General features: G+C 61.1%; 1 protein-coding gene across 4 annotated transcripts; it reads left to right on the forward strand.

The window, feature by feature from the left end:
* HIC2 (HIC ZBTB transcriptional repressor 2) lies at window positions 1-25,409 on the forward strand. 4 transcript variants are annotated; one of them, XM_051826733.2, is made up of 3 exons: window positions 1-105; window positions 17,455-17,557; window positions 19,004-25,409. In XM_051826733.2, the coding sequence occupies exons 2-3, from the start codon at window positions 17,532-17,534 to the stop codon at window positions 20,838-20,840; spliced, it is 1,863 nt and encodes a 620-aa protein (XP_051682693.2). In that variant the 5' UTR covers window positions 1-105; window positions 17,455-17,531; the 3' UTR covers window positions 20,841-25,409. The 4 variants fall into 4 exon arrangements, with proteins under 4 accessions (XP_051682693.2, XP_051682692.2, XP_051682695.2 ...); XM_051826732.2 differs by lacking the exon at window positions 1-105 and adding an exon at window positions 759-928; XM_051826735.2 differs by lacking the exon at window positions 1-105 and adding an exon at window positions 1,704-2,068.
* The last annotated feature ends 1,287 nt before the right edge of the window (window positions 25,410-26,696 follow it).

Raw genomic sequence — 26,696 nt, forward strand, 5'->3', positions numbered from 1 at the left:
GGCCACGAGCCGCGCCGCTCGACCCCCGCGGCCTGGAGGGGCTGCGGCCACCGGAAGGGGCTGGCTGAGCGCAGCGCGCCCGGGACCTCCGCGCCCTCGGAGCAGGTAGGGCCGGCCCGCGGCGCTCGGAGCGGGGCTTCTGCGGGGCGCTGGGGTCAAGGGTCACGGGGCTCCCCAGGCCTCGGGATCCCGACGGCGCGGGGGTCGTCCCGCGGAGCGCAGACCCTCTGAGCAGTAGTCCCTAAGGGCTGCGGCTTTGGGACCACGGCCGAGGGCAACGCGGAGCGGGAAGCAAAGGCGTCCGGGAGGTGAGGCGCAGGCTGCTGGGTGGGCCCTAATGGCGTGGGTACTGCAAAGGGCCAAAGTTAGGCTCCAAAGGGGTCAGCCTTGAGTCGGGGGGCAGGGAGTCCGCCTACTTGGGGGGCTAGGGTGCCTGTTCCGGGGAGCGTGCGGTCCTGATGCCGCAAGAGCGAAACCGGTGTCTCACCCTGGCGCCTCGGCTTGGCGTCCTGTCGGGCTTCTAGGGGTCGGGGCGGGGGGTCCCCGGCTCCTCCGGCGCGCCCCTCCCCCACTGCGCGTAGCTGCGGCCGCTCACTCCGCCCAGCGCTCGGACCGCTCGCCGGCTCCGCCCCTCCGCCCCGCCCCCGACACGGCCACGCCCACTCGCCGCCCCTGGCCCCGCCCCTCCGCTCGCCCATTCAGATGTGGGTTAGGGGTGAGCGGGCGGCGCCGACGTCACAAGCTTCCAAGATGGCGCCGGGCGGGCGGCTGTGAGCGGCGCTCGGGGCGCGCTGGGCGGGGAGCCGAGCCGGGCCGGCGGCGGGCGGACGGGGCGGGCGCGGGCGGCGCAGGCCGGGCGCCGAAGACGAGGGGTCGCGAGCGAGGCCGGCCGGCCGGCGGGCGGAGCGCCGCCGCTAACGCACACGAGGTGAGAGGGTGGCCGGGGGGCGGTGAGGGGGCGCGGGCGGGGGCCGGGGCCGGGGCGCGCCTCCGGGGAGAGGGGCGTGGGCGCGCGCGCGCCCGGGCGACGTGGGGGCTGCGCGCGTGCTCGTCCGCCGGGGCCGGCCGGGGGGGCGCACGCGGGACCCCCGGCCGGCCCCGGCGGGGCTTTGTGGCTTCCCCGGTGCCCGGCGGGGGCGCGGGCGGCCGGGTGGACCCCGGGCACAAAGCCCCCAGGGCCGCGCCGGGCCCGGGGCGCGGGTCTGCAGAGCGGGGGACGGCAGGCGAGCGGGCGCTGGTTCTTTGTGCCTTTTCATTAGCGATCTAATCCGAACGGCGTCGGGCGAGCTGCGCTGCCTGACAGGCGGGCGGCCTCCCATTATGCAGACCGCCCCGCGCCCGCCGTCGCCCCTCGCTGGAGGATTTTGTGATCTCCAGAACTGCGGCCCTGCGCGCCGTGCGCGGTCCCCGCTTCCCAGCAGGAGGACCGGCCAGGGCAAAGGGGGCAGGGTCGGGCCTGGAGGGGCCGCTCTCGGAGCGCCAGGCCCTGCGCCTGGTGGGCTAGCTGCCCTGCCCCCAGACCGCTCCCCTAGGCAGCCGCTTGGCAGGAAGAGAGATGGGCTTGGGGGAGGGGGTCTGGGGGCCCCAGCTTGTCACTCTCTGTTTATCTTCCAAGATGGTTCGTATTCACGCAGGCTTGGGTGTGTGCGTGAGTGGTGGTGGGTGGGGGGCAGAAATGCTTCTCCCTGGGGGTGGGGGGGATGAAGCCAGATAATGCTCCCAGCGGCCCCACCCAGAACAGCCCGGGACTGCTGGGGGAAGGAGCCCGTTGCGGATCCCGGGAGGCTGGAGTGCGCGTTAAGTTCTTTGGCCATGCCTTCTCCTCCCCCTCCACCCGCAGTGTCTTTCCTGGTAGGAGTTGCCAAGCACATCTGGAAAGCTATGCTCCCGGCCCCCCAGCCCCCAACAGCAGGAGGGGTGTAACCCAGGGAGGCCACCTCTCTGACATATGTGGTGGGGGGGAGGGGCAGTGCCTTGCCCATAGGAATCCCGAGGCAAGGCGGTGGATTGTTGACTGATACGGGGGATTGCTGTGCCTCTTGGCCTGGGGGAAGGGGAGAGCTGGCAGGTAGGTAGTAAGGGGGAGGGACTCAGCTTCTAGGCTGAAGTTGGGGCTGTATTCCAAGGACCCCCCCCAACCCCGGGAAGGAGGGATGGAGCTGGGGTACTCAACCTTTCTCTGTCTCACGTTATTGCTTCCTGGTTGGGCTCCGGGCCCCTCCATTCCCATCTGTTGGTGCCTGGGTTCCCTGGGCCTTCAAGGAGAAGAGGCCATGTGGCCGGTCTGGAGCCCTGGCTCCCGGAGGAAGAGTGTGCCTGGTGGGGCAGGGCTGCCCTAGTGGCCTGAAGGGGACAGCAGATGGGCCAGGCCGAGGCCAGCCTCTGGAGACAAAGCTGTGTTGGTGACATTGTGGGTTTACTGGGCTCTTAACACCCAGGAGGTTGGCTGCAGGGCCAATCCTTGGGGACGGAGCGGAGTCCGTTGGCCACCGGCACTGCTCCCAGGAGTGAGTCGTCTGCCTGCAAGTGAACCTCCCACCCTGTGCGGCTGACTTAGGGAAGCCTCTGGGTCCCCCTGGGCAGGCTGGGCGGAAGCTCCCCACCTGCCTCCCTCTCTGGGGGAGTGGGAGGGGAGGGTCAGAGTTCCCAGGTGGGCCTGCTTTTCCTTGGGCTTCTCCCTAGCTTCCCGCAGGCCGCTGTGGGCAGGAGAGCAGCTTGGCCAAGCACTGCTGTGTGCCCAGAATTTCCCCCGGCCAGTTGTTGGGACTTGCGGATTAGTCACTGGGCTTTTACGAGCTATTCCTGAAAAGAGAAATCTCCCTCTGGTTGCTGGCTCTGCACAGAGGAAGCAGCAGCCCGAGGGAGCCCGCCCTTTAATTAAAGCAGAAACAGAAATGATTGCCGCACTTGCTGGGGGGAGGCGCCACAGCGTGGGCAGCGGTGGCCTGGCCTGCTCTGTGCGGTACCTGCTCCTAGGGACAGGTAGGCACGGTCTCCTCCTGCTCCCTGGCCTTGGCCGGCAGCCCGGGCTCCGTCCGCAAGCGGCAGCCCTGGATTAATCCTCACGTAGTGTTTTCTTTCCACAGATCGGATTTCTCATTTTGTTAATAAGCGCAGCCTCCGATCCACTTGAAGTCAGCTGTTGTGGACTCTGAGCAACAGGGCTTTGCATTATTGAGCTGCCAGGCGTGCTGCCTTCCTAGAGTCCTTATTGTCTGCCAGGGTCAGATCACGGGGGTGGGGGGCAGTGCCTTGTAATCAGCAGCTAGCCCCCGGGGAAGGGCTGGCTGGGCAGTTCTGGAGTCAGGAGTGAGGAAGGAATAAAGTTCAGTTTACCCAGGGGACCTGTGGCTCTGCCCTTTCTTTGCTTGGCCAGTTGGCCTCCGGCAGTCAGCCCCACCCCATAGCTCCTCTTGCCCACTGGGGCGCCCCCTCCCCCCACCCCTGCCCCAGCCGGGAGCTTCTGCCTGAGAAAGCCAGAAGTCAGGCTCCTGCCCTCCTGGCTCCTTGAGACCCCCACCCCCTTGGGGTACTGAGCAGGGCGCTTGCGCAGGCTGTCAGGAAGCCTGGGGTGCCTCGCTGGCTCTGCCGGGGACTCTTGACTGTCCCTGCTGGACAGTGTCCCCGTTTGTAAAATGGGAATGAAAACCTGGGTGCCCATATCGCCCGGCCTCTGGAGCTCAGCCTGGGGAAGACAGGCAAACAAATGATTGTGAGATAGGGTGATAAAGGGCTGGCACTGGCCGTGGTGTGGGAGGGAGGGAGGGGCCGGCCGGCCGTGGGCCTGGAGGGGAGCCCTGGGTAGCAAGCCAGGTTGGCTGTGGCTGTAGGTGACCGTTTTAACCGGGGTGTGTGTGTGTGGGGGGTAGGCGGTGGGTGTGGGAAGGCAGACACTGGGAGAGAGGAGAAGCCAGGGAGAGAGGAGAAGCCAGGGAGAGAGGAGAAGCCAGGGAGAGAGAGAAGCCGGCTCGGGAGCACCGCTGCCTGCGGGCATGTGGGAGGCTCTTTTTGAGAGCTTTGTATTTCAGCCAGCCGCCGTGCAGGCGCAGACCCGGGAGCTAGCTAGCTAGCCCGTGGCTAGGTGAGATGGGTGAAATCACACTGGCTGGCCCTGCCCTCCGGCGCTCACCGACCAGCCCTCGAGGCAGGGCGATAGCGGGTTTTCTCGGAATTCTTCCAGTTCTGCACTGCAGACTGGGAGGCTGAATACCTTGCTGGGCCCGCAGGCGAAGTGCCTTCCTTGGACGCCAGAGCCCGTGGGGGCTCCTGCGGCGTGGCAGGCTCTCCCTGCTTCCCCAGCCTGAGCTCGGGACAGCGGGAGATCCGGCCCTGTAAGCCCTAGCTCTCATCCCAGGGAGGGGTGGGGCAGGGAGCCCCCTCCCCAGGACAGGTCCCGGTTCCTGATTAGGGGCTTCCAAACAAGCCCTTCCAGTTTGACTCCCTGGCACAGCCAGCATTTGCTTCCTGCTGGGAGGGGCCTTGCCCTCGGGGTTAGGGACCCGGCTGGGGGGGAGGGCCGGTGGGGGGAGGAGGGGCTGCAGGCTCGCCTTGAGCCCAGTTTTAGCTGGGAGTGGCAAGGCAAGAAAAGCAGGTGGGGATGGGGCTTGCCTTGGGCCCCCAGTGAGCGAGATAAGGAAGGGCCCAGCCCCTGCCACAGTCCAGGACGGGAGGGTGTGGCTGCACTAAGTGGGAGAGCGACCCTCGGGGAGGCTGCCAGGCTTGGGGGGAGGGGTGCTGGGGGGCCGGTAGTCTCCTTCCAGCTGCTCAGTTTCTGTGTGGTGAGTTAGGGGAGAGGAGGAGGGTGGCCTTGGGGTTGGAGCTTAGAGGTCCTTTCTTGTGCTTATTTCCTGTCGGAGCACATGGAGGCAGGATGTGGGGAAACGCAGGTGGCCTCACTTATCCCATGGGCATTCCATGGTGGCTAAGGAAAGGTGGGAGTGGGCCTGGTGGGGTGGGTGTCTACAGGTGGGAGCTGGCCCGCTTGTGGAGGTGGAGGGGCTATTGGCCACGGTGAGGGCGTGGCTGCCCTCACCCCCACCCCGTGGCTGCCCCCGGGGCCTGTTGGTGACCGCCTCATGGGCCCTGCAGCTCCCTCTGCACCTCAGTGACTCTTTTTTGTTCACACACAACGTGGGGAGGGAGAGAGGGGCCTGGGACCCATGTGGTCTGTGCTGGCGCCCCGCCCCTTGGTTGGGCCCTTGTCTGGGTGGACTCAGGCGGCTGCCATTTCCGCTGCTCTAGCAGGTGGCAGTAACCAGAATCCAGCAGGCAATGAGGCTGAGTTCTTTAGTGCTGTTGCCTCGGTTGCTCAGAACCGCCTCCCTCCAAGGCCTGGGGGCGGCAGCAGCAGCAGCTGGGGGTGGGGAGCGCCCCACCATCTCAGGCTGAGGTCGACTGGCTGAGTCATGGTCACAGAGGGGCCTCTCCTAGGGGGTCCTGGCCTCATAGCCTGGGGTTCCAGAGTCTGCCCTGGCCAGGCTTCTGGGTAGCCGGGCTGGGCCTGACAGTGACGCTTGGGTTCCTTGTGGCTGAAACAGGTGTGACGGGACCACAGCCTCCTCTTGTTCTCCTTGACTTCAGCTTCCCTGGGAGGAAGGAGGCCGTTGCAGAGGTTGGTTTGCTGGGCTGTGTTGTGTGGTCAACGTGAGGCCACTCACCTGGAGGCAGGGAGCCAGAGCTTCAGGGAAGACTCGGCTGGGCTCCCTGTGCTGGGGCAGAGCTGCGGGCTCTCCTGGGGTTGACCACGTGTGTGTGTGTGTGTGTGGAGAGGCAGGGGGACTGGCGAGGCCCTGGGTGTGCGGTGGCTGCGGCGGGTGCCCCGGGCAGAACAGCGATTGTTTGGAGTTGGCGACACAGCCCTCCTCGGGATCTGGTCTTAGGGACGAGGCCCTTGTCTTGCTGCTGTATCCCCACTGCAGCGCTTCCCCAGGTCATCAGGAGCTCCCCCCAGCAGACCCTCCACGGCCCAGGGGACAGGTGGACTCTGCGCCGTCCTCTGCCTCCCATTCCCAGCCCCTTCCTTCCCTTCCGGCTCGTTGGCCTCTTCTGTCCCGTGCAGATGTGTGCCTTTGCCACCCAGCTCCAGAGAGGCCTGTGGGGGGGACACACATGGGCGCGTGGGGTCTGGCCATCCTGGTAAGGAAAGGGAGACACCAGGCCATGCAGCCTGCTGAGGGTCCACCAGGTGGGGAGGTGCTGGCCTTGGGTCATCCCCGGCTGTGGCAGGTGACGCTGAGCGCCCTGTGCAGGCCGAGGGGACAGAGACTTTCCAAAGTCCCACATTCCGGGCCTGTGGGGAAGCTGATAAGGGCAGCAGGGCTGGCTGGGCCGCTCTGGCAGGGGGGGACTTTGACTTCATGCCCCCAGCAGGCAGCTTGCACCTCCCGCTTCCTGGTAGCGCCCCTCCCCCACTGCCCCCTCTGCCTCCAGGTGTGCATGGCCTGCAGCACCAGGGCGGGCTCTGCGAGTTAGCCTGAGGCCCGAGGTCTCCCTGAGGCCTGCCCCAGTGCACACGGATGCTGTTTGAAATGGTGCTTTCCTTTGATTCATGATGTGTCCGTCAGCCTGCTGTAGGTTTACTTATGGGATTTTGAGTCCTGAGGTTGACTTGGGTGGTCCCCATCCCTCCACCTCTGTGGGCTTCATTTTTCTTGCCTGTAATAATTTTTTTTAAGGTTTATTTATTTATTTGAGAGGCAGAGAGGCAGAGAAAGAGGTCTTCCATCCGCTGGTTCACTCTCTAGATGGCTGCAGTGGTCGGAGATGAGCCAATCCGGAGCCAGGAGCTTCTTCCAGGTCTCCCATGCGGGTGCAGGGGCCCAAGCACTTGGGCCATCCTCTACTGCTTTCCCAGGCCACAGCAGAGAGCTGGATCAGAATTGGAGCAGCTGGGACTTGAATTGGTGCCCACATGGGATGCCGGCACTGCAGGCTACAGCTTTACCTGCTATGCCATAGTGCTGGCCCCAGGGGTTGTGAACATTTGAGGCCTCGCATGTCAGCCTCCCGAGGCCTCTTCTCCCCAACACTTCAACATCGCCACCTTTGCCCCATGTCAGCACTTGGCCAGTGGTATGCAGAGCCCTGGACCCGTCCAGGTGGCTGAGGGGTAAATGTAGACCAGTGAGCTCCCATCTGGGTGGTCCCCTGTGGGACTGCGTGCCCAGGACCAGTGTGTCCTCACTCTGGCCAGGACGAGAGCTACCTGCTCTTTGTCATGGAGCAGTATTTTTCACTTGAAAGAAATGATCAACAGAGGAAAGTGTGCATGTTCAGGTGTGGAGGTGTTTGTCAGACATCCTTGAAAATGAACAAAGGGAGCCTGTGGGTGGGGAAAACTGTGTTGCCAATGATGCCCATTCCAAGCATTTGCTGGGAAAGTTAAGATGTTGGAAAGCTTGCATCCATGGCGATGAGCTGGGCAGTTTCCCCGGCCCTTAAGTCTTCTTGGATAACATCAGCCATGAGGCAAGCTGTTGGGATGGGTCGGTGTTGTACAATGAAACGTTTTCCAAGTGACCAGTGCTTGATGCTAACAGAATCTTCTCTGAATCCCAGTGCAAGGTAGACCATGGGACTCTGGGGCACCCGAATGGGAACTAGTCACTCCACGTGGCCTAGAGCCCCCGGTGCAGCTTCTGTGCCAGTCACTGAGGGAGCGGAGGCAGGGTGGGGCTATGGAAGGACTCCTCCACTCGGTGTGAGGCCAGGATCGTAGAGCCAGGCAACACCGGGTGTCCTCCACGCTGAGGACAGAAGCAGTCGGGGTTCCAGCCCCTTCTGAATAGCCAGGTGCTGAAGAGTTGGACTGAGAGAGACAAGCGGTGCCACCCTTCCAACTGCTAAGTTTTCTTTTTTTTGCGAGTGTTTGTTTTCCCCATCAAAATGTATTCACATGTCCATGGGACAGATTTATTACTGATTTTGAACTGGATTATAATAAAATGGTGCATCTTTCCAGCACGGTCAGCGGAACAGCGCCGACCTGATGCTGACAGTGTGGAAGGTGCAGAAGCCAAGGCTCTCTGGGGGTCCTGACTAATTTTAAGAATCTAAGTCGCGTGCTTTTGGAGCCGGGGTGGGGCAGGGCACCGTGCCACCTTATCTTGCGTGTAGTATTTCTCCTTATCTCCCAGAATTGCTTCTGGCTTCCTGGCACTTGCCCAGCTGACAAACGCCTGCGAGTGCCCGCTGCACGCCTGGTGCTAGCGTCTGCGGCCGCTTGGGGCACCAGCGGGGTCCCTGACTTTAGGTGGTGGTGGTTGGGGCGGGGCGGGCAGCCGTGCAGTGGCTTGCGGTGGTGTTGACATCCCCTGAGAGGTGGTAGGAAGAATGGTGGGAGGGGAAGGGATGCCACGTGGGTCAGGTCCTCCCTGCAGACAGCACAGCCTCCCTGGGGTGCTGAGAGGCACGGCTGTGGAAGTGGGGAGCTGGGCTTGGCACCCCTCTTGGAAACACGCTGTGGGCCAGGCCATGCCATGGCCTCCCTCCCAGGTGATCAAAATCCCTGGCAGGCCTTAGGCAGGGAGTGGCTTGGTGAGATGAGTAATTGAGAAAGTAACTCGGGTTGATTGGAGGGGGCTGGGAGCCGGCACAGGTGGGTCGTGTTTTCACTCAACAGTGGCTCTAACTCTGCCCCTCCGGGGGAGCTACACGGCTGCCCCCCAGGTTCTGGGGCCCTGGCTTGGGTGTGAGGACAGGGTGGTAGTGTGTGGGTTGTCACCTGTGGGAACCGAGCCCGCCAGTCTTGGTTCCTGCGTGGTTGCTGTAGTTGGGCCTGTAGCCTCTTGGCTCCTCTGCGGATCGGGATCAGGACCCCGGCCCCGCCCCCCTTTCTTTTGGGACTTCTGCACGGAGCAGGCTCAGCTTCCTTAGTAAACTTAGAGATTGAGCTGTAAAGGTATTAGCCAGAGGGTGTAAGTCACATGCGCGCACACACGTACACACATCTGAAAGAAAGAGGATGAGGAGGAGGAGTGGTAGGCCAGCTTGTTCCTCAGTAGCAGGCATCCCACGAGCTGGACACCTCCGCTTCCCCGTCACCAGGTAAAGCGCGCCCCCCAACACCCACCGGAGCTTCTCCCCTCCTTCTGTGGAAGTCACCACTCTGCTGTCGTGAGGGTTAACCATGCCCTGGCTTTTCTGTCAACTCTTGGCTAGACCCCCTAGAGGGCCGGCAGCTTGTTGGGCCAGACTTGCTGTCTTCTGCATAGCCCTGCGTTCCCGGCCCCCACACCTCGTCACAGGCAGTAAGCATTGGGCGGTTGCAGGGCCTTCGCTTCGTGCCGTTTCCGTAAGCAGCCCGTGTTTCCACGCCTGGCCTGGGCTCCTCGGGCTGAGAAGTGCCTTTTATTTCACCTCTACACTGTGACGCTGAAGTAGCCCTTCCAGCACCACCAACGCTCAACTTTTAAAAGCACAGGGAAGCTTTGCAAAATGTTGTGTGCCCCCCCCCCCCCCCCCGAATCCTTGTCTAGATCCCTTTCTGAGCGCTCGGCCCTTCCTCTCTCTTTCAGGTTACCTGCTGGACAGGTGAGCCCTGTTCAGTGAAGTGCCACACCTGGAGGGTTCTCTGGCCTGGGTCACAGACTAGTCTTTTCTGTGGGAGTTGCCTAATTTTTTTTTTGTCCTTAAAAATCCTGAAACTCCCAGTGCGTGCCCACGCTGCCGCCTCTGACTGGATTTTGTCCTCTGCACCTGCTGCTTGTCCGCAGCCCCTGAGCTGGTTTGCTGGAGACTCTGAGAGTTCCGGCTTTGGGCTGCCCCCGCAGGAGCACGTAGGCTGTTTCCCCTCTTGTCCGGTGGCTTCCTTCAGCCCGGGTCCCTGAAGGCCTCACCCACGTCCTTGTTGGCTTCCTCCTTTTGATAGACCCAGCCGGCTGCCACCGGGACCGGCTCAGGGCCTTCGCCAGGAGCTCTTCGGTGTCCTGTTTGGAGCGCGGGGTTCTGCTCTGAGTTTCCTGTTTTCTCCATGGGGCTTGCCGTGTAGGATTTGAAGAAACCCCCTATGCCGTCTTTGGAAGCTGTAGGACCTTAGGCTGGTGAAAACACGTTATCAGGGTATTTGTATCTGCAGCTGGCAGACAGGAGGCTGCTCCTAATACTGAGATTTTAAAGTCGTCACTAGGTTTCCTGTGGGTTCCCAACGGCCCATTGGCTGAGCCGCCTCTTCCAGGACAGACACGCTGTCCTGACTTGGTCACTTTGCCAGCGGTCCTGTGTAGTGGTGTTCCTGTTAGCTGCGGGGTGTCAGGGGAGGTCCCTGCTGGACCAGGTCTACTAGCTGATCAGATCCCAGTCCAGAGTCTCTGCCTCTTGAAGGTTTCTATTCAGTGTATGGAAGAGTGTGCACAGCTCGAAGAATCTGTCACTGGGGCAGGACCTTGTGGTGACACCAGCATCCCATATGGGCGCCAGTTCACTTCCCGGCTGCTCCACTTTCGATCCAGCTTCCTGCTAATGACCTGGGAAAGCAGCAGAGGATGGCCCAAGTGCTTAGGCCCCTGCCACCCACATGGGAGACCTGGCTCCAGCCTAGCCCAGCCCTGGCGGTTGCCACCATCTGGGAAGTGAACCAGCAGATGGAAGATCTCTCTCTATATATAACTATACTTTTCAAATAAATAAGTAAATCTTAAAAAAAAAAAAATGTGAGAGAGCAGAAAGAGTTCCCATCTTCTGGTTTTCTCCCCAAATGCCCACGACAGCCAGGAGCTGGGGACTCAACCCAGGCCCCCGATGTGGGTGGCAGGAGCCTGGTTACTTGAGTGCTCACCACTGCCTTCTACGGTCAGCTCGGGACCGAGCCCAGGCATTCTGGTACGGGACATGAGTGTCTTCCCTGAGCCTGCTTTCTGAACCGACATCCAGAGCAAGAAACAGCCCCGGAAGCCCTCAGGTGCCCTTTCAGCCACTCTTGGCATGTGCGCACACGCATACACACACATGCACACACACACAGGCACACCCCTTTCTCGTGCTGGATTAATGTTGCTGGCTTTTGAATGTCTGGAATTGGAAATGAGACCAAACTGCATTGTCTGTTTGGGTCTGACTTCTTTGCTTAGTGGTGTGGTTGAGAGGTTGATCTGTGTTGTGTCTTAAGGCAAACCATGCGGCTCAGCCCGTAAACAGCAAATTCCTATGGTTCACCCCAAATGAAGCTCCCTTGTAACTTCAGGGACCGTAGGAGGGCATGGGAGTAGTTTCTGGCATTGAGCAGCGACCACAGATGGATGGCTCCTGTTGGTGCATGCCTCGGAGTTCTTGGGGCTCAGGATTTGCATGTTTTCAGCTTTAAAAGATCCTGTGCTGGGCTTGTGATGTGGTGCAGCAGATTAAATCGCTAGCAGCATCCCATATGGGCTCTGGTTCAAGTTCCAGCTGCTCCATTTCTATCCAGCTCCCTGCTGCTGCACCTGGGAAAGCAACAGAAGATGGCCCAAGTGCTGGGCCCCTGCACCAATGTGGGAAATCCAAGTGAAGCTTCTGCCTGTGGCCTGGTCCTGCCCTGGCTGATGCAGCCATTTGGGGAGTGGACCAGCTGAAGGAAGATTTCCCTCCCTCCCTCCTTCTCTGTCTTTTCCACTCTCATTCTGCCTTTTAAATAAAAATAACTTTTTATTTTAAAAATTTATTCATTTTATTTGAAAGGCAGAGTTAGAGAAAAAGATTGAGAGAGACAGATAGACATCTTCCATCTGCTGGTTCACTCCCTAAATGGCAGAAATGGCTAGGGCTGGGCCAGGCCAGAGCCAGGAGCTTCTTCCCGGTCTCCCATGTGGGTGCAGGGGCCCAAGCACTTGGGCCGTCCTTAATTGCTCTCCCAGGTGCATCAGCAGGGAACTGAAGAAGTGGAGCAGCCAGGACTCAAATTGGCACCCATATGGGATGCCATCACTGCAGGCAGTGGCTTTACCCGCTATGCCACAGCACCGGCCCCAATAAATAAATCTTAAAAAAAAAACAAAAAAAAGTGCCATCCAGGGGTTGTCTAGAGTATGTGGCCTTCCTCTGGCCACTGTCTGGCCAACGTTTGGTTTCATCTGTGCTTTTCATGGTGATTTTAAGTCCTGTCCTTCTGTCTTTTCTGGAACTGTCCTGGTCTTACTTTAAATATCCCCTTTCGTCCTCTCATTCATCCCTGGGAGATTTGTTTTTAGGTTTCCTTTGGCTAATTACTGTCTGGCATGGAGGTTTTTGTTTTTGTTTTTGTTTTTTGAGATTTATTTATTTATTTACTTGAAAGGCAGATGCAGAGAGGCAGAGGCACAGAGAGAGAGAGAGGTCTTCCATCTGCTGGTTCACTCCCCATATGACTGCAATGGCTGGAGCTGGGCTGATCTGAAGCCAGGAGCTTCTTCCTGGTCTCTCACGTGGGTGCAGGGGCCCAAGGACTTGGGCCATCTTCTGCTTTCCCAGGCCATAGCAGAGAGCTGCATCGGAAGTGGAGCAGCCAGGACTAGAACCGGTGCCCATATGGGATGCCGGCACTGCAGGTGGTGGCTTTACCCACTAATGCACAGTGCTGGTCCCTGGCATTGAGTTTTTGTGCTTTTGTTTTTTCCTGTTTTCCCTCATTCCTGTCCCAGCCGGGGCAGGTGAAGGTTCGTGGAGCGGTGCCTCTACTGCTTTTCGGCCATCGAATTATGGAGTGATGATGATAGAGGTGGCAGGGTATCTGTGTCCCCTCTGTACTAGGCAGGAGAAATTGTAAGCCACCAGGGGTTGGCCTGGAATGGACGAAACTGGAGCTTGCTTTCCTGGAGCCGGGCCGGGCAGTTGCAGCTCTGACTCAGCTGTGCCAGGCCCCTCCCTTTGGGGCTCCGCTATCTCATGGAAGGGTGTCCTGGGGCAAGCAGATGATCCTGATAGTCCCTCAGCTGCTGGCCCAGGCAGCCCAGTGCCCTTTTTAAAAACTCCTAGGAATGTCCTGCTGTTTACCACTGTGCCTTTCCCTAACTCCCTCCCTCCCCTGCTCACCGAGCGGCCTTCTCTGCCTGCTGCCCACAGCTCTGTGCAGAAACAGCCGTTAAATTGTTCCACTTCCATAAGCTGTGCTCTCTTGCCTGTCCCCGCCCCACCACCACCAGGGCACACTTGCCACTTGTCACGGGGTCTTGGCCCTATCTGCCACCCCCCACCCTGCCCCAGCAGGATCCCACCTGCAGGTTCCCAGGATTGCCCTGGCCTTGCCTCCCACTGGCTTCAGAGACAGGAGTGAGGGAAGGCAGAGGGGCCCCAAGGCTCTGCCTTCTGGAGAAGCCAGCTTTGGGGTCCGGGGTGCTCACTCTGGTGCCTTTTCTGGAGGCGACATAGCCACGAGCTTCCTCACGTGTCAGGTGGGTTGTCGGGGGACCAGCTGCGGGCAACACTTGGGCATGAAAACTACCGTGGAGGAGCTGTAGGGGGCCAAGGTGGAGGCCGCCTCCCTCATGGTGGGCAATAGGGCTGGCCGGTGAGGTGGAGAAGGCAGGAGGCCGGCCCAGGTCCCCGTCACCAGGCCACCAACGCTGCGAGGAGCCTCACGGTCGGAGGGCAGGCTGGGCTCCTGGCACACCCGGAGCCTGTTGCTTTCCAAGAGGATGAGCTGGGAGAGGAGCCAGGAGCTGCTGGCCGGCATCCAGGTCTGCGCCTGATTACATGGCTGGGCCTGCCCGGAGCAGTGAGCCCCATCCACCTCCACTGCCAGCCCCTGCCTGGAGGGACAGGGCAGGAGGTCAGGAGGCCGAGGTGTTCCCAGAGGCTGGGTGACAGCGCTGGGCCCCTGCCTTGGTTGCCTATGGTGGACCAAGGAAATGTAGCATGGGTGAGAGACCCTGCTGTGGTCAGCTGTGAGGTCCTGGGCGTTGGGGCAGGGAGCATGGGCTGCAGCCCGGAAGTCCTCGCTCTGCTACCTGCCTGGTCTGAGACCTCCGACATGGTGCTGAGCCCCTGAGAGCCTTCCTCCTCTTCGAGGAAACTGGGGGTGGAAGATAATGAGACCAGGTCGCTCCATCTTCCCCGTGGGGCGATGGGAGCTGGAAGAGGCCGTGCAGGAGAACTCCAGGCCTGCCTTGTGGCTGTATGGCTGTATGGCTGGTTGGTGGGTCTGCCACTAAGCTTGGGAGGCTGCAGCTTCTCCCCTCCAGGCAGGCTTTCCCCTTGGCAGAGGCCAGCACTCACACGGGACCACCCACCCCCAGAGGATAAGATGATCCTGGTTGGGGGCATTGCCCGCATGTCTGGGACCCCCGATTGTAGTCAGATGTGCTTAAAGCTCCGGGGGTGTGGAAGGTGCCTGGTGGCTGTGCCCTGCCCACTCCTCTCCCCTGGCCACGCCGCGGCTGCGGGCGCTGGTTCACCATTTCTGCTTTGGCCGGGAGGTGGTTGAGGTGAAAGGAGCGGCTGCCTGGGTGGGAGCGCGCCCTTACTCTCTCTGGGTGAGGAGGTTTCCCAGAGGCTCACTAGGGACCGCCCGTTTCCCTGGTCACCACCCTCCCCTCCAGGCCGCCTTCCGGGCGTGAGCCAGGAGGGGTTGGGGATAGGCCTGGGTCTCCTGTGGCCTGAGACCACACCTAGAGTAGTTGTCCACTGGAGGTAGGTGTGCGGGGGCTGCCATCTTCCCGAGGGAGCTCTTTGGAGGCCCTTAGAATAACTACAGCAGCCCTGGACGCCCTCGCTTTGGGCAGCTGGTGTTCTGGGGCCAAGCTGGGGCAGGGGGGTATGGAGTTGTCCTCCTCAGCTTTCTGCCTGAGCAAGGATCTGTTTGGTTTTTGCAAGAGTTACAGAGAGAGAAGGAGAGACAGGGAGAGAGCTCCCATCCATTGGTTCACTTCCGAGATGGCCAGGCTAAAACCAGGAGCCATTAGTTTCTTCTGGGTCTCCCATGTGGGTGCAGGGGCCCAAGTACTTACTTGGACCATCTTCTGCTGCTTTCTCAGGTCATAGCAGAGAGCTGGATTGGAAGTGGAGCAGCCGGGACTCGAATCAGTGCCCATTTGGGATGCTGGCACTGCAGGCGGTGGCTTTACCTGTTGCGCCACACGTACACCTCCCCCCCACTCCGGTTTCATCTTTACACCTCCTTCTCTCACCCTCATTGGAAGATGCCTGGCAGAAGCACACCGTCCTGGCCTCAGGGGTTGCTAGGAAGAGAGGCCTTGGGTGGCCTGGCCCTGCCTCCCTCGGCACCCCTGCGGCCATGTGGACTTCCTGCCTGGTGGGGAGGTGACAGGGTGCGTCCTGGGGTTGAGGCTCATCAGCCTGACTGGCTGGGACTGCTTTGTGTGCTCCAGCCCTGTCTGGGCACTGGGCTGGCCTGTGCCAGCCTCTGGCTTTCCTGTGGCAGAGGTGTGGGGGGTGGCCATTCTGTTATCAGAGCTTGGATCTCTGCCCTGCCTCCTGAGTTCACAAAGGAGCCAGGGCCACCAGTAAGGAAGCCTAAACCAGCAAGGTAGCTTCCGTGTCACCCCTTCCTGCCTCCCCCTCGGAGACTGGAGGGGCCTGGTCGCAGTCTCAGAGAAGCGCCGTTGGCCCCAGGTTGGGCAGGCAGGGTTGCTTGGGGCTGACAGGCGCCAGGGCTGCTGCCAGGGGCTGGGTGCCAGGCGGTGTCCTCATCCCAGCCTGTGGGCAGAGGCGGGCCGACACCAGCCCCCATCCCAGGTTCCGGGGCTGGCCCGCAGCCACGTCTCTAGTTAACCTGGCAGTGCCCCAGGACGTGGCCTCTCCGGGGGTAGGTGCCAGCTACTCCTGTGCCTGCAGCAGGCGCTGTATGGCCCCCTCTCTGGGGTGTGCGCGCGCATGGTGTCCTGCAGGAGCGGGTAGGTAAGCCTGGGCGTGGGTGGCGGCTGGACTGCACTGTGCTTCTGTGAACTCCTGCTGCCCCCTCACCCAGGCTGTCCCCAGCCCTGATTCCTCGTGACTGACCCCGCCTGGGGTCCCGTCCCTCCCTGGCTAGGAGACTTGGTAGTTAACTCTGCCTAGCCTGGGCGCTGTCCCAGGATGCCCGAGCCCGCTCTGCCCCCGTTCTCTGCGCAGCATCTCATAGCTGACCTGACTTCTGGCAGGCACTGAGGCGTGGGACACCGAGCAGATGTGGGTGGCTGCTCCGCCTGGGCGGGCCGCCAGGGTTCGGGGGTGTGTGGTGGGTGTCCGGTACGTTCTGATGCTCTGCCTGACTTCTGCCAAGGCCAGCTGAGTCCCTAGGGGCAGCATGTGGCAGGCGCTGAGGCATGGGTCATGGAGCAGATAGGGTTATGCTGTGCTAGGGGGGCTGCCTTGTGGGCATCTGGTGGGTTCTGATGCAGCGCTTGACTTCCGGTGCAGCCCCCCGCTGCTCGCTCAAGTGTTTGCATGGGCTTTGCTCTGTCCTGTGTGCAGCCACCCTGGCCCTCGCCTGTCCTCAGCCCTCTTGGGTGAGGGGGGCTTGGGCCCCACCTCATTAAACGTGGAGGCTCTCAGTCCTGCTGCCCTCTGGGCCTTTGGTGAGGTCTGGGGCTAACCAGATGCCCCTCCCCCTTCGAGAGGGGGAGCTGCACCAGGGGCTGGAGAGACAGCTGGCAGCTTGCAGCCTAGAGGCCTCCCAGCCGCAGGCGGGCACCCCGGGTCTGGTCACATTCCTAAGGGACCTGCTGAGCCTCCCTGGCCCTGGGGGTGGGGTGGGGGAAGGGCAGGAAGGAATGGGCTCTGGGCTGTGGCAGGCTCCCTCCCCCATCCCTGGCTTCATTCCAAGGGAGCCTAGGCTGGCCTGTGTGTGTGTGTGTGTGTGTGTGTGAGAGAGAGAGAGAGAGAGAGAGGCAAGGACCCAGAATCTCAGGGTCCCCACCTGCAGGAGCCAGAGTTGAGCTGTAGGGGAGACGGAGCCCGCCCTCATGTGGCCGCAGCTGCACAGGGGGGCTTTGGTGGGCTGGTATTGAAAGGCCCACCCTGCAGTTGGGGCAGCCTTTAGCAGTGAACCCTGGGGAGAGGGGAGGCCATGTGGTCGCCCTGGGCTGGGCTGGGCAGGAGGGGGCTGGGCCCTCTGGGCAGGGAGGAGGGAGCCGAGATCTGGACGGGAAGGAGGCAGGGGAGCCAGAAGCGGTTGAGACTGGTTCTTATAAATAGCCCTTGCACAAGTGGCTCCAAATTTGACCTTTTGTTATGTAAATGTGGCCAGCCTGAGGAGGGCCTTGCCCAGGCCTCCTGCCACCACGCCCGTCTGCCTGCCAGGAACTGTGTGCAGGCCACCAGCGCTCCCAAGGCCAGGAGGGCCTCTGGGGATCGTAGATCTCCTGTGTATCTGTGTAGATCTCCTGTGTATCTGTGTAGATCTCCTGTGTATCTGTGTGTTGCTGGGGTTTGGTACCCACCCCACTTCCTGCGTGTGAACGCCTTCCTTCTTCTTCCCTGCGATCACGGACTTGGGCACAGGGCTGCTGTTCCGGTTGGCGCCCCCCACGCTGACTGTCCGAGTGACTGCTTGTTTCCCATCCCCAGGTGCTGAGGCGGGCATTGATGCACCCCCAGGAAGCCCGCGCACTCAAGGAGGCCGCCCCCCGCTGGCTGCTGCTCACATGGTTTCTGGGCCCCTGGCACTCCGGTAGGCCAAGGGGGAGGCTCTGGGCCGGGAGGGTGGCGGAGCATGGAGCTGCCTGTGAGAGCCTGAAGGGTCCCACCTCCACCTGCAGAAGCAGGGCCTGGGCTGGACACACCTACACTCACACCTTCCCATTCCTGGGCTTTGTGCCATCTGCTGGCCAGTCCCCGGCAGCTGGAAGCAGGGTTGGGGCTGTGCTGCGCACCCCTGTGCCCCACCCCTGCTCTCCCTACCGCGGGACGGCCCGGTCCTTGGCAGAAGGGCCGCTCGGTGGTGTGGGGGAGCCTGGCTGGGAGTACCCTGTGCCAGTAGGCTTGTGTGTTCGCTGTGGAAACCAGAGGTGTGTGACCTCAGTGTCTGTGCCAGCCCGCCTGGCAGAGGCCAGCCTGTCCAATGCCCAAGCCGGGCCGAGGCATTTCCTAGAAAGGACACAGGACTCAAGGTGCCTGGTGCTGGGGCGGTGCTCAGAGCCTGCCCCGACAAGGCTCTCACGCACAGGTGGAAGTGGGCGAGGACCAGCGGCCGTGGAGAGAGGGTGTGGGGGTCTGGGAGGCAGGGAGCGAACTCCCCGCAAACCTTCAGCTTGGGCGCTCTTGTGGGTGGCCTGAGAAGCTGAGGCCAGCAGATGGCCGCTTGGACTTGTCCGGTTTCCAAAACAGCTTGCGTTTGGCACTGGGAGATGGGGCACGTGGAAATCCGGATTCCCAGCTGGTTTAGAAAGCTGGGAAGAGCAGCCCTGAGGCTCTGTGTTCCCAGGCAGGAATGGCCAGCTCACCGAGCGCTGCCACTCCCTCCCTTGGCCTCTGCTTCCTGCATTCCATAGCCACCTGCTGGTCGTTTTTGGGTCCTGTGCTTGTCTCCGTCCATCCGTCCACCTGTGGGTCTGTGACCACCTTTTTATTTTTTTAAAGATTCATTTATTTTGAAAGGCAGATAGAGACAGATCTGCCATCTGCTGGTTCACTCCCCAAATGGCCGCAGGGGCCGGGGCTGGGCAAAGCTGAAGTCGGGAGAGCCTGGAATTCCATCAGTCTGCTGTGTGGGTGGCTGGGGCGGGGGCAGGTGCTTCCCAGGCACGTTAGCAGGAAGCTGGATCAGAAGCAGAGCAGCTGGGACTTGAACTGGAGCTCCAACAGGGGATGCCAGCCTGCAGCTGAAACCTTTGCTACTTCAATGCGGGGGCGGGGGGGGGGGGGACCAACCAGTTGCCTTTAGTGAGGAGAAGTAGCTTGGGTTGTGAAGCCAAATTCAAAGCTACTTGACCCTCTCGTGGCCCTCGACATCCATTTTGTCATTGATGTGAATGGGACGGAGGCCTCAGTGGGCTGGGCATAGTGAGCGTCCTGCCAGGGTCAGTGCAGAGCCACCCCCACCTCAAATCCTGCCCTGGGGCCCTGGCTGGAGTATGCCCCTGTGAGCTAACAGCTGCGTGCCTGTCCTTGCCCGCAGGTGGTGCGCGTGGGCCGGGCGTGGGGACATGGGGCCGGACATGGAGCTGCCCAGCCACTCGAAGCAACTCCTGCTGCAGCTAAACCAGCAGAGGACCAAGGGCTTCCTGTGTGATGTCATCATCATGGTGGAGAACTCCATCTTCCGGGCCCACAAGAACGTGCTGGCCGCCAGTAGCATCTACTTCAAGTCCCTGGTCCTGCACGACAACCTCATCAACCTGGACACCGACATGGTCAGCTCCACGGTGTTCCAGCAGATCCTGGACTTCATCTACACGGGCAAGCTGCTGCCCAGTGACCAGCCGGCCGAACCTAACTTCAACACCCTCCTCACCGCCGCCAGCTACCTCCAGCTGCCCGAGTTGGCAGCCCTTTGCCGCCGCAAGCTCAAGCGAGCCGGCAAGCCCTTTGGCGCGGGCAGGGTGGGGGCTGCGGGCGTGGGCCGGCCCCCCCGCAGCCAGCGGCTGTCTACAGCCTCAGTCATCCAGGCCCGGTATCCAGGGCTCGTGGACGGGCGCAAGGGGTCCCACATCCCCCAGGAGCTGCCCCAGGCCAAAGGCTCAGACGAAGAGGAGCTCTTCCTGGCCGGCTCGGCCCAGGAGGGCGCCCATGGCCTGGGCGGTGCTGTCTGTCCAGTGAGCGGTGAGGTTGGCCTGGGCGGCTGCAGCGGCAGCACCAATGGGAGCAGCGGGGGCTGCGAGCAGGAGCTGGGCCTGGACCTGTCCAAGAAGAGCCCGCCCCTGCCCCCTGCCACGCCCGGCCCCCACCTTACCCCCGACGACCCTGCGCAGCTGAGTGACAGCCAGCATGGCTCGCCCCCCTCTGCCTCTGCCCCACCCGTTGCCAACAGTGCCTCTTACTCCGAGCTGGGCGGCACCCCTGATGAGCCCATGGATCTCGAGGGGACCGAGGACAACCACCTGGGCCTGCTGGAGGGGCCCAGCGGGCAGCCCCGCAAGAGCCTCCGGCACTCGGCCCGCAAGAAGGAGTGGAGCAAGAAGGAGCCCGTGGCCGGCTCCCCTTTCGAGCGGAGAGAGGCAGGGCCCAAGGGCCCCGGCCCCGGGGAGGAGAGTGAGGGGCTCGGGGACAGGGTTCCCAATGGCATCCTGGCCAGCGGCGTTGGCGGGGGCAGCCAGGGTGGGCCCTATGGGGAGCCCCCGTACCCCTGCAAGGAGGAGGAGGAGAACGGCAAGGATGGGAGTGATGACAGCGGGCAGAGCGGGAGCGAGGGGGGCGGGGGCCACGCCAGTGGTGCGCATTATATGTACCGGCCCGAGGGCTACGACAGCGTGCCCTACGGGGACAACCTGTACGTGTGCATCCCCTGCGCCAAGGGCTTCCCCAGCTCGGAGCAGCTCAACGCGCATGTGGAGACGCACACGGAGGAGGAGCTGTTCATCAAAGAGGAGGGGGCCTACGAGACGGGCAGCGGGGGCGCCGAAGAGGAGGCCGAGGACCTGTCGGCGCCCAGTGCGTCCTACGCGGCCGAGCCCCGGCCCTTCAAGTGCTCGGTCTGCGAGAAGACCTACAAGGACCCGGCCACCCTGCGGCAGCACGAGAAGACCCACTGGCTCACGCGGCCCTTCCCCTGCAACATCTGCGGCAAGATGTTCACGCAGCGCGGCACCATGACGCGCCACATGCGGAGCCACCTGGGCCTGAAGCCCTTCGCCTGCGACGAGTGCGGCATGCGCTTCACGCGCCAGTACCGCCTCACCGAGCACATGCGCGTGCACTCGGGCGAGAAGCCCTACGAGTGCCAGCTGTGCGGCGGCAAGTTCACGCAGCAGCGCAACCTCATCAGCCATCTGCGCATGCACACCTCCCCATCCTAGAAGCCAAAGACCCGCGGGCGCCCTCTGTGGCTGGAGAAGCGAGGAGGCGGCGGCGCAGCGGGAGGGGCTCCCGGCGGCCCCGGCCCGCCCAGGCCCCGCCTCCACACACCCAGAGAGAGCTTTAATCGACAGTCTGTACCAAGGGAAGCTGAGAGGAGAGAAGCCGCCGGCGGCCCGACCCGGGCATGGTGCTGGTGTCCAGTCTACCTCCCCCCCCAACCCGGCTGCCAGCTTCCCCTCGGGGAGTGGCTCGCGTGGGTGTTGCCTGGGGGGAACCTGGTCCCTTTGCTGCCGGCCAGGTGCGTGAGTCCTGCTCTGTGCTAGCAGAGGCCAGGGGTGCTGTGTGCCCGGCAGGGGCCGTGTCTGTGTGCGTGCACGTGTGCTTGTGTTTCTGTGCGGGGCGTGCGGGTGGCCCTGGCTCTACAGGGAGCAGGTGCTGGGGAGGTGGGGGTGGGGTGGGGTGCAGGGTAGAGCCTCCCTCCGTGAGCCAGGACAGACCCCGCTCGCTGATGCTGGAACAGTCAGGGTGAACTCACCCGCCTACCTCTCCAACTTAAGAGCCCTCGGGGCCTGTGTTGCTGTTGATTTCCTACTGATCTGTTCCTTTTTTTTTTTTTTTTTTTTTTTGAATTGTGTTTTTTAAAACCAAAACCAACAAGAGTTTGTTTTCTTCCCGGCCCGCTTTGGGGCCGAGCCTGGGTCTGCAGACTGAATGTAATCGGGGCGGCTGGCCTGCCTGCTGCCCGCAGCCCCCGGCGCTGCGGGGGTGCACAGGGGAGCCTCCTCCTCTAGGCCCCCCAGGAGCCTGTCTTCCCCAAAGGCTCCCTGGCCCCAAGAGCCTCGCCTCAGGAGAGAGAGTGCTTTTTCCTAGTTTCCAAGGAATATTCTTTGTTTAGAGGTACTTGTGGTTTGTTTTTTGTTTGTTTTTTTTTAATTAAGAGGAAAAACCAGTGTAACGTTTATGAGACTGTTGGAACTGGAAGGTCTGGGGTTCCAAGCGGCTGGAAGTGAGGCCGGGGCCGTTGGTGTTTCGTGTTTGCATTTCCGGTGTGGGTGTGGTGTGTGGCGTGTGCGTGGGCGGAAGTTTCGCTTTCCTTCCCCACTGAACAAGGTGGAGAGACCTCTGACCTTTTTGCTACCTCTTGGATCCATTGATGACACAGTGATGCTGGGTGCTGGGGCCGCTCTCCTGGTGCACCTGCTGCTCACGTGTGGTTCTGGCATCCCAAGCCTGGGAGCGCCACGCACCTGAGTGGAAGGGAAACCGCGAGGAGGAAGCAGCTCTGTCAGGGCCAGGGTGAGGCGGAAGTGAGCCCCCCACCTCCCCCTCCAATGCCTGTGGGACCTGGAGCTTGGGAGGGCAGTAGCCCCTGCCAGGCTAGCGAGTGAGTGAGTGCGAGCGAGTGAGCTGTGGGAGGAGCTGACCAAAAATGTGGACTCCCTGGAGGTGAGGGGATGGGCACCTCCCAAGTGGGCATCTGGTCCCCACTGTCACCCTCGCCTTGGGCTTTCTCAGCCACCTCTGGGCCCCTAGCCAAGGGCAGGCCAAGGGCACTGCTCTTGGCTCACAGCCCTCAGCGTCTCTCAGAGCTGTGGGGCTGGGCTGGCCAGCAGGGTCTTAATCTTCACTTGGCTTCACACTTTTCTCTTGGGTTTTTTTTGTTTTTGTTTTTAAGTTTAGACCAAAAAACCTACGTTGTTTCCTACCCCTCCAGGGACCTCCTGCTGAAGACAGAGCCTCAGACCGGGGACCCAGGTGGTGAACTGGGTGTGTTTGGGGGTGTGAGGGCAGCCCAGCCACAGCAGGCTCCTCTTCCCTTCCGGGAGGGGGGATGGAGGACCTGGGGCTGGAGTTCCAGCAAGTGGGCCTGGGGACCTGAGTGGAGCGCCTCCACCCCCACACACCCCGCCCCAGGCTCCCCCCAACCCCACAAGGGAGCAGGGCCCCTGCTCTCCCCACCCCGTCAGCACTTAAGCCACACGACGCAAAGTCTGTACCACACAGGGATCATTCAGGCCGGGCCACGCGCTTGGTGGCTTCCAGCCGTGGCAGCCGCAGCATCTGCAGGGTGACTCCTGGAAGAAGTAGGCAATTCAGGGACTGGGGGGCCCAAAGCCCTCACCCGGCGGCGACGGCCATGCGACCTAGTATTGTACCCATCCTAGTATTGTATGGAGCCTTTTCTGTATTTTAACGAGAAAGCAAGAACACTAGTTTCCTATTTAAGATTTTGAGGGTTTGTGGGGGTGGTGCAGGGGGTGACACAACACTTGGTTTTTCTCCCTCCCTTGCACCCCCCCATCCGTGTTGAGTGCGTGCTTGTGCTTGCGGGAGTGTGCGTGGTGCTGAAGGGCCTCGCTGGGACATCGGGCGCCGTCGGAGGCCACGGCGGCGGCCACTTCTCTGCTTTAGCCACTTAGTTCCTGAATGTTTCTCGGAGAAACAGGAACCAGAAAAAATAGCAGATGTCACGTAGGAAAAGAGGAAAAGCAAAAAAAAAAGAAAAAAAAAAAAAAAGGAAAACAAAAGAAAAAAGGAAAAAAAAAAGCTCATACCCAAATTCACAAAACCTATTTTTTAAACCAAAGCACATTTTGAATGAGTATGGAACCTCAGTGGGCTCAGAAAAAAAGATACTAATATATTTATCTCATTGTTTACATAAACTTGCGTAGTTTCAGACCTCAGCAGCTGTAAGACCAGTCCCAAGGACGGCCCTCTTTCCCAGCTCAGGTGGGCAAAGGCAAGCCCTGGGGGCAGGGCAGGGGGCTGGGAGTCCCCCCCCCCCCGGGAATCACTGCTCTCATCAACCCCCCCCCAACTCCGTTCCTGGGGCCTCCCCAGAGCCCAGCTGGCACCAAAGAGCTCGGACCCGAGCTGACCCTGCCCCTGAGGCCTGCGGGCGGGACTGCGGCAGTCCCAGCCAGCACCCCGAGGGGCTGCCGGTAGGCTCTGGCTACAGGGCCCCTGTCTGGGCTGGGGCCTCGGGGTGAGGTTGGCTGCCCTGCCCGTGTCCCTTGGGGTGGGCTGATGCGAGGGTCTTGGGCCAAACAGTGTGGACCTCGCAGACAGCTCAGTCGACTCCCTCCCTCCCGGGAAGGGGGGACCTCAGTGGCACCCAGCCCAGGCAGCGGAAAGGGGCTGCCCCGGGGCTGGTCCTTACCTACACAGACGGTGCGAACACTCTGACCAGTGTTGTTTTTGTATCAATATGTTTGTGCAGTGATGAATGTATTTATTTCTCAGACTGGGCGCGAGTGTGTGAGCAGCAGGCCGGGCTGCGCCACCGCCGGCTCCCGCTGGAGCAGAGCCACAAGCAAGGGCTCCTTCCAGGATTGCAAAAAAAAATTTTTTTAAAGGAAAAGAAAAAAAAAAAGATGAACCTTTAAGCAAATAAGAATCTCAGAGACTCGCAGCATAGCCATACACCTCAGCCTGTGAACCGAACAATCCGGACCCAGACTGACTGCCCCGTCCGCGCGCCATCGTGTGTGTTTCCCGTCCTCGCCGCTGGGGGGCGCCGGGTCGGGGCTCCCCCCTCCCAATCCCCACCCTGTCAGTATTCACCGAACCTCAGGCCCCGCCCCGTGCAGGAGTGCGATCCGGGCGGCTGGGCAGGCAGACCCCTTGCCGCCCGCCACCGTCCTGGGTTGGGAAGGGCCTGGGCAGCCTTGAAGGGGGAGCAGGGGTGGGGGGGGTGGGGACAGGGCTCAGGGAGCAGGCGGCGGCGGCATCCGTCCCGCCCCCAGGTTTGGGGGACCAGAGCCGAGGGCGCCCTCCACCCTGCCACGTCCCCCCTCCCCCACTCCGCGGAAGGGACCAAGGTCCTGCCATCCCCCAGACTCACCCTGGGGCCCTTGATACTGAACCTGTGAATCGGATGCCAGCAGTGGGGGCGGAGCCTCAGTCTGACATTCCAAACCTGGGGTGGGTGTGAGTTGTAGGACTCTGGCTGCCCAGGACCCCCCTCCCAGGATGCCCCCCACTTTATAATGTTCTACAGGAACCCCCCTCCCCCTACCTCACCTTGCTATTTATTGCTGTAATTTATTGACCTCAAAAATGCTGCATAACAGACCTCAGTGGGGCAGGGAGGGTCTCCAGGGCTCCCACCCTCCACTTGGCGGGCCCCGCGGGGCCAGGTGCTGAGGGGAGTCTCTCTGCCCCCACCCACCCATCACTTGCTCCCCCCTGCTCCTGGGGGGCCCAGGTTGGGCTCTGGCCCATTTGCAAATACCTCGAGGGGGAGGGGAGGGGAGGGGTGTGTTTAGACCTGTTAAGTTTCATTGCAACTGGAAGAGGGATCTTGTCCTGCCACATCCAGGGGCAGGGCCCCCGGAATCGCACTCCTGTACTGGCCATACCGCGGTCACTTACCACACTGACCTCAGTGTCCCTCGAGCGTTTTTGGATAAAGTCAGGTCAGAGCTGCAGGTGCGCAGCCCTCCAATGTCCCAGAAGAGCGAAATCACCAACAACTGATCTCTCCGTGCAGAAGCGTGCAGTCTTAATGTACAGCGACGAGAAACTGTTATGATCTTTTCATTAAAAGCTCGACTGAAAAACCCTCATGGTGTGGGGCCTTTGGTCTGCTCTGGCTGTCTTCCCCAGGGAAAGCAACCTAGGATATAGGAGGGTGGGCGCTGGGGGGCTGCCTGCCACTTTCTGCATTGGATTGGGACCTGAGCCCAGGAAGTCATGGCTGTGTCAGGGTGCGTGCAGAAGTCGGTGTCCAGGACCCCCCTTTGGGGTTGGTGAAGGGGCAAGGGTGGTGGGTGGTCTCTCCCACCCGTGGCTCCCCCCTGCTGCTTTGTCCTGAGGGTGAAAAGGGGGGGATAAGGAAAAATAATTTCTGGGTCCCCAGAGTATATGACGACCCAGGAGGAGGAGCCAAAATTGGGACCCTGGCCCCTTGGCTCAGGACAGTGGCAGACGAGCCTCAAGGGTCTTGGAATCCCCCTACCCCCCAAGGACACAGTTGTTCCCTGTTCTAAATCTTGTCAGGTGTGATCTGTTTTCAAATTTTCCGTGTTACCAAAGTAATCCCTGAGTATAGCATAAATAGTTTTTTTTTTGACAGAGTTAGAGAAAGGTCTTCCTTCCGTTGGTCCACTCCTCAAATGGCTGCAATGGCCCATGCTGCACTGATCCAAAGCCAGGAGCCAGGTGCTTCCTCCTGGTCTCCCATGTGGGTGCAGGGCCCAAGCACTTGGGCCATCCTCCACTGCTTTCCTGGGCCACAGCAGAGAGCTGGACTGGAAGAGAAGGAACCGGGACTAGAACCCGGTGCTCATATGGGATGCCGGTGCCTCAGGCGGAGGATTAACCAAGTGAGCCATGGCACCAGCCTGTAAATAGTTAAAATGTCTTTAGCAGGACCATTACTTATCCACCCAATTCTCATACACCAGCACTTTTAATTTCTAAAGCGCTTGTCCTGTGCATGGCTTGCCACATAGTAAATAATGGATTAAAAAAAAATTCATTTGAAAAGCAGAGAAGGAGAGCTTCCATCCACTGGTTCACTTCCCCAAAAGCTTGCAACAGCCAGGGCAGGAGCAGGCTGGAGCCAAGAGCCTGGAATGCCATCTGGGTCTCCCACCTGAGTGGCAGGACTCCCAGTACTTGGGCCATCACCTGCTGTCTTCCCAGGCACTTTAGCAGGAAGCTTGATTGGAAGCAGAGCAGCTGGGAGTTGAACCAGCGCTCCGATGTGGGATGTCGCAGCTCAACCTGCTGCACCACAGACGCGCCCTGAATAGAGTGCTGTCTTGATTCAACCTTTTCAGAGTCTGGACTTACTGATAAGGACCTGAATTCACTGAATTACATTTGCTTCCACCCATGATGTTGGC

Source organism: Oryctolagus cuniculus, chromosome 21 (genome assembly GCF_964237555.1).
Source record: "Oryctolagus cuniculus chromosome 21, mOryCun1.1, whole genome shotgun sequence".
In the NCBI taxonomy this organism is placed as follows: Eukaryota; Metazoa; Chordata; class Mammalia; order Lagomorpha; family Leporidae; genus Oryctolagus; species Oryctolagus cuniculus.

Excerpts from the sequence above, each read along its gene's own strand:
- HIC2 (XM_051826733.2), top strand. The coding sequence starts at position 17,532 with ATGGTTTCTGGGCCCCTGGCACTCCG. Across the intron at positions 17,558-19,003 it reads TCTGGGCCCCTGGCACTCCG|GTGGTGCGCGTGGGCCGGGC; the intron begins GTAGGCCAAGGG and ends CCTTGCCCGCAG.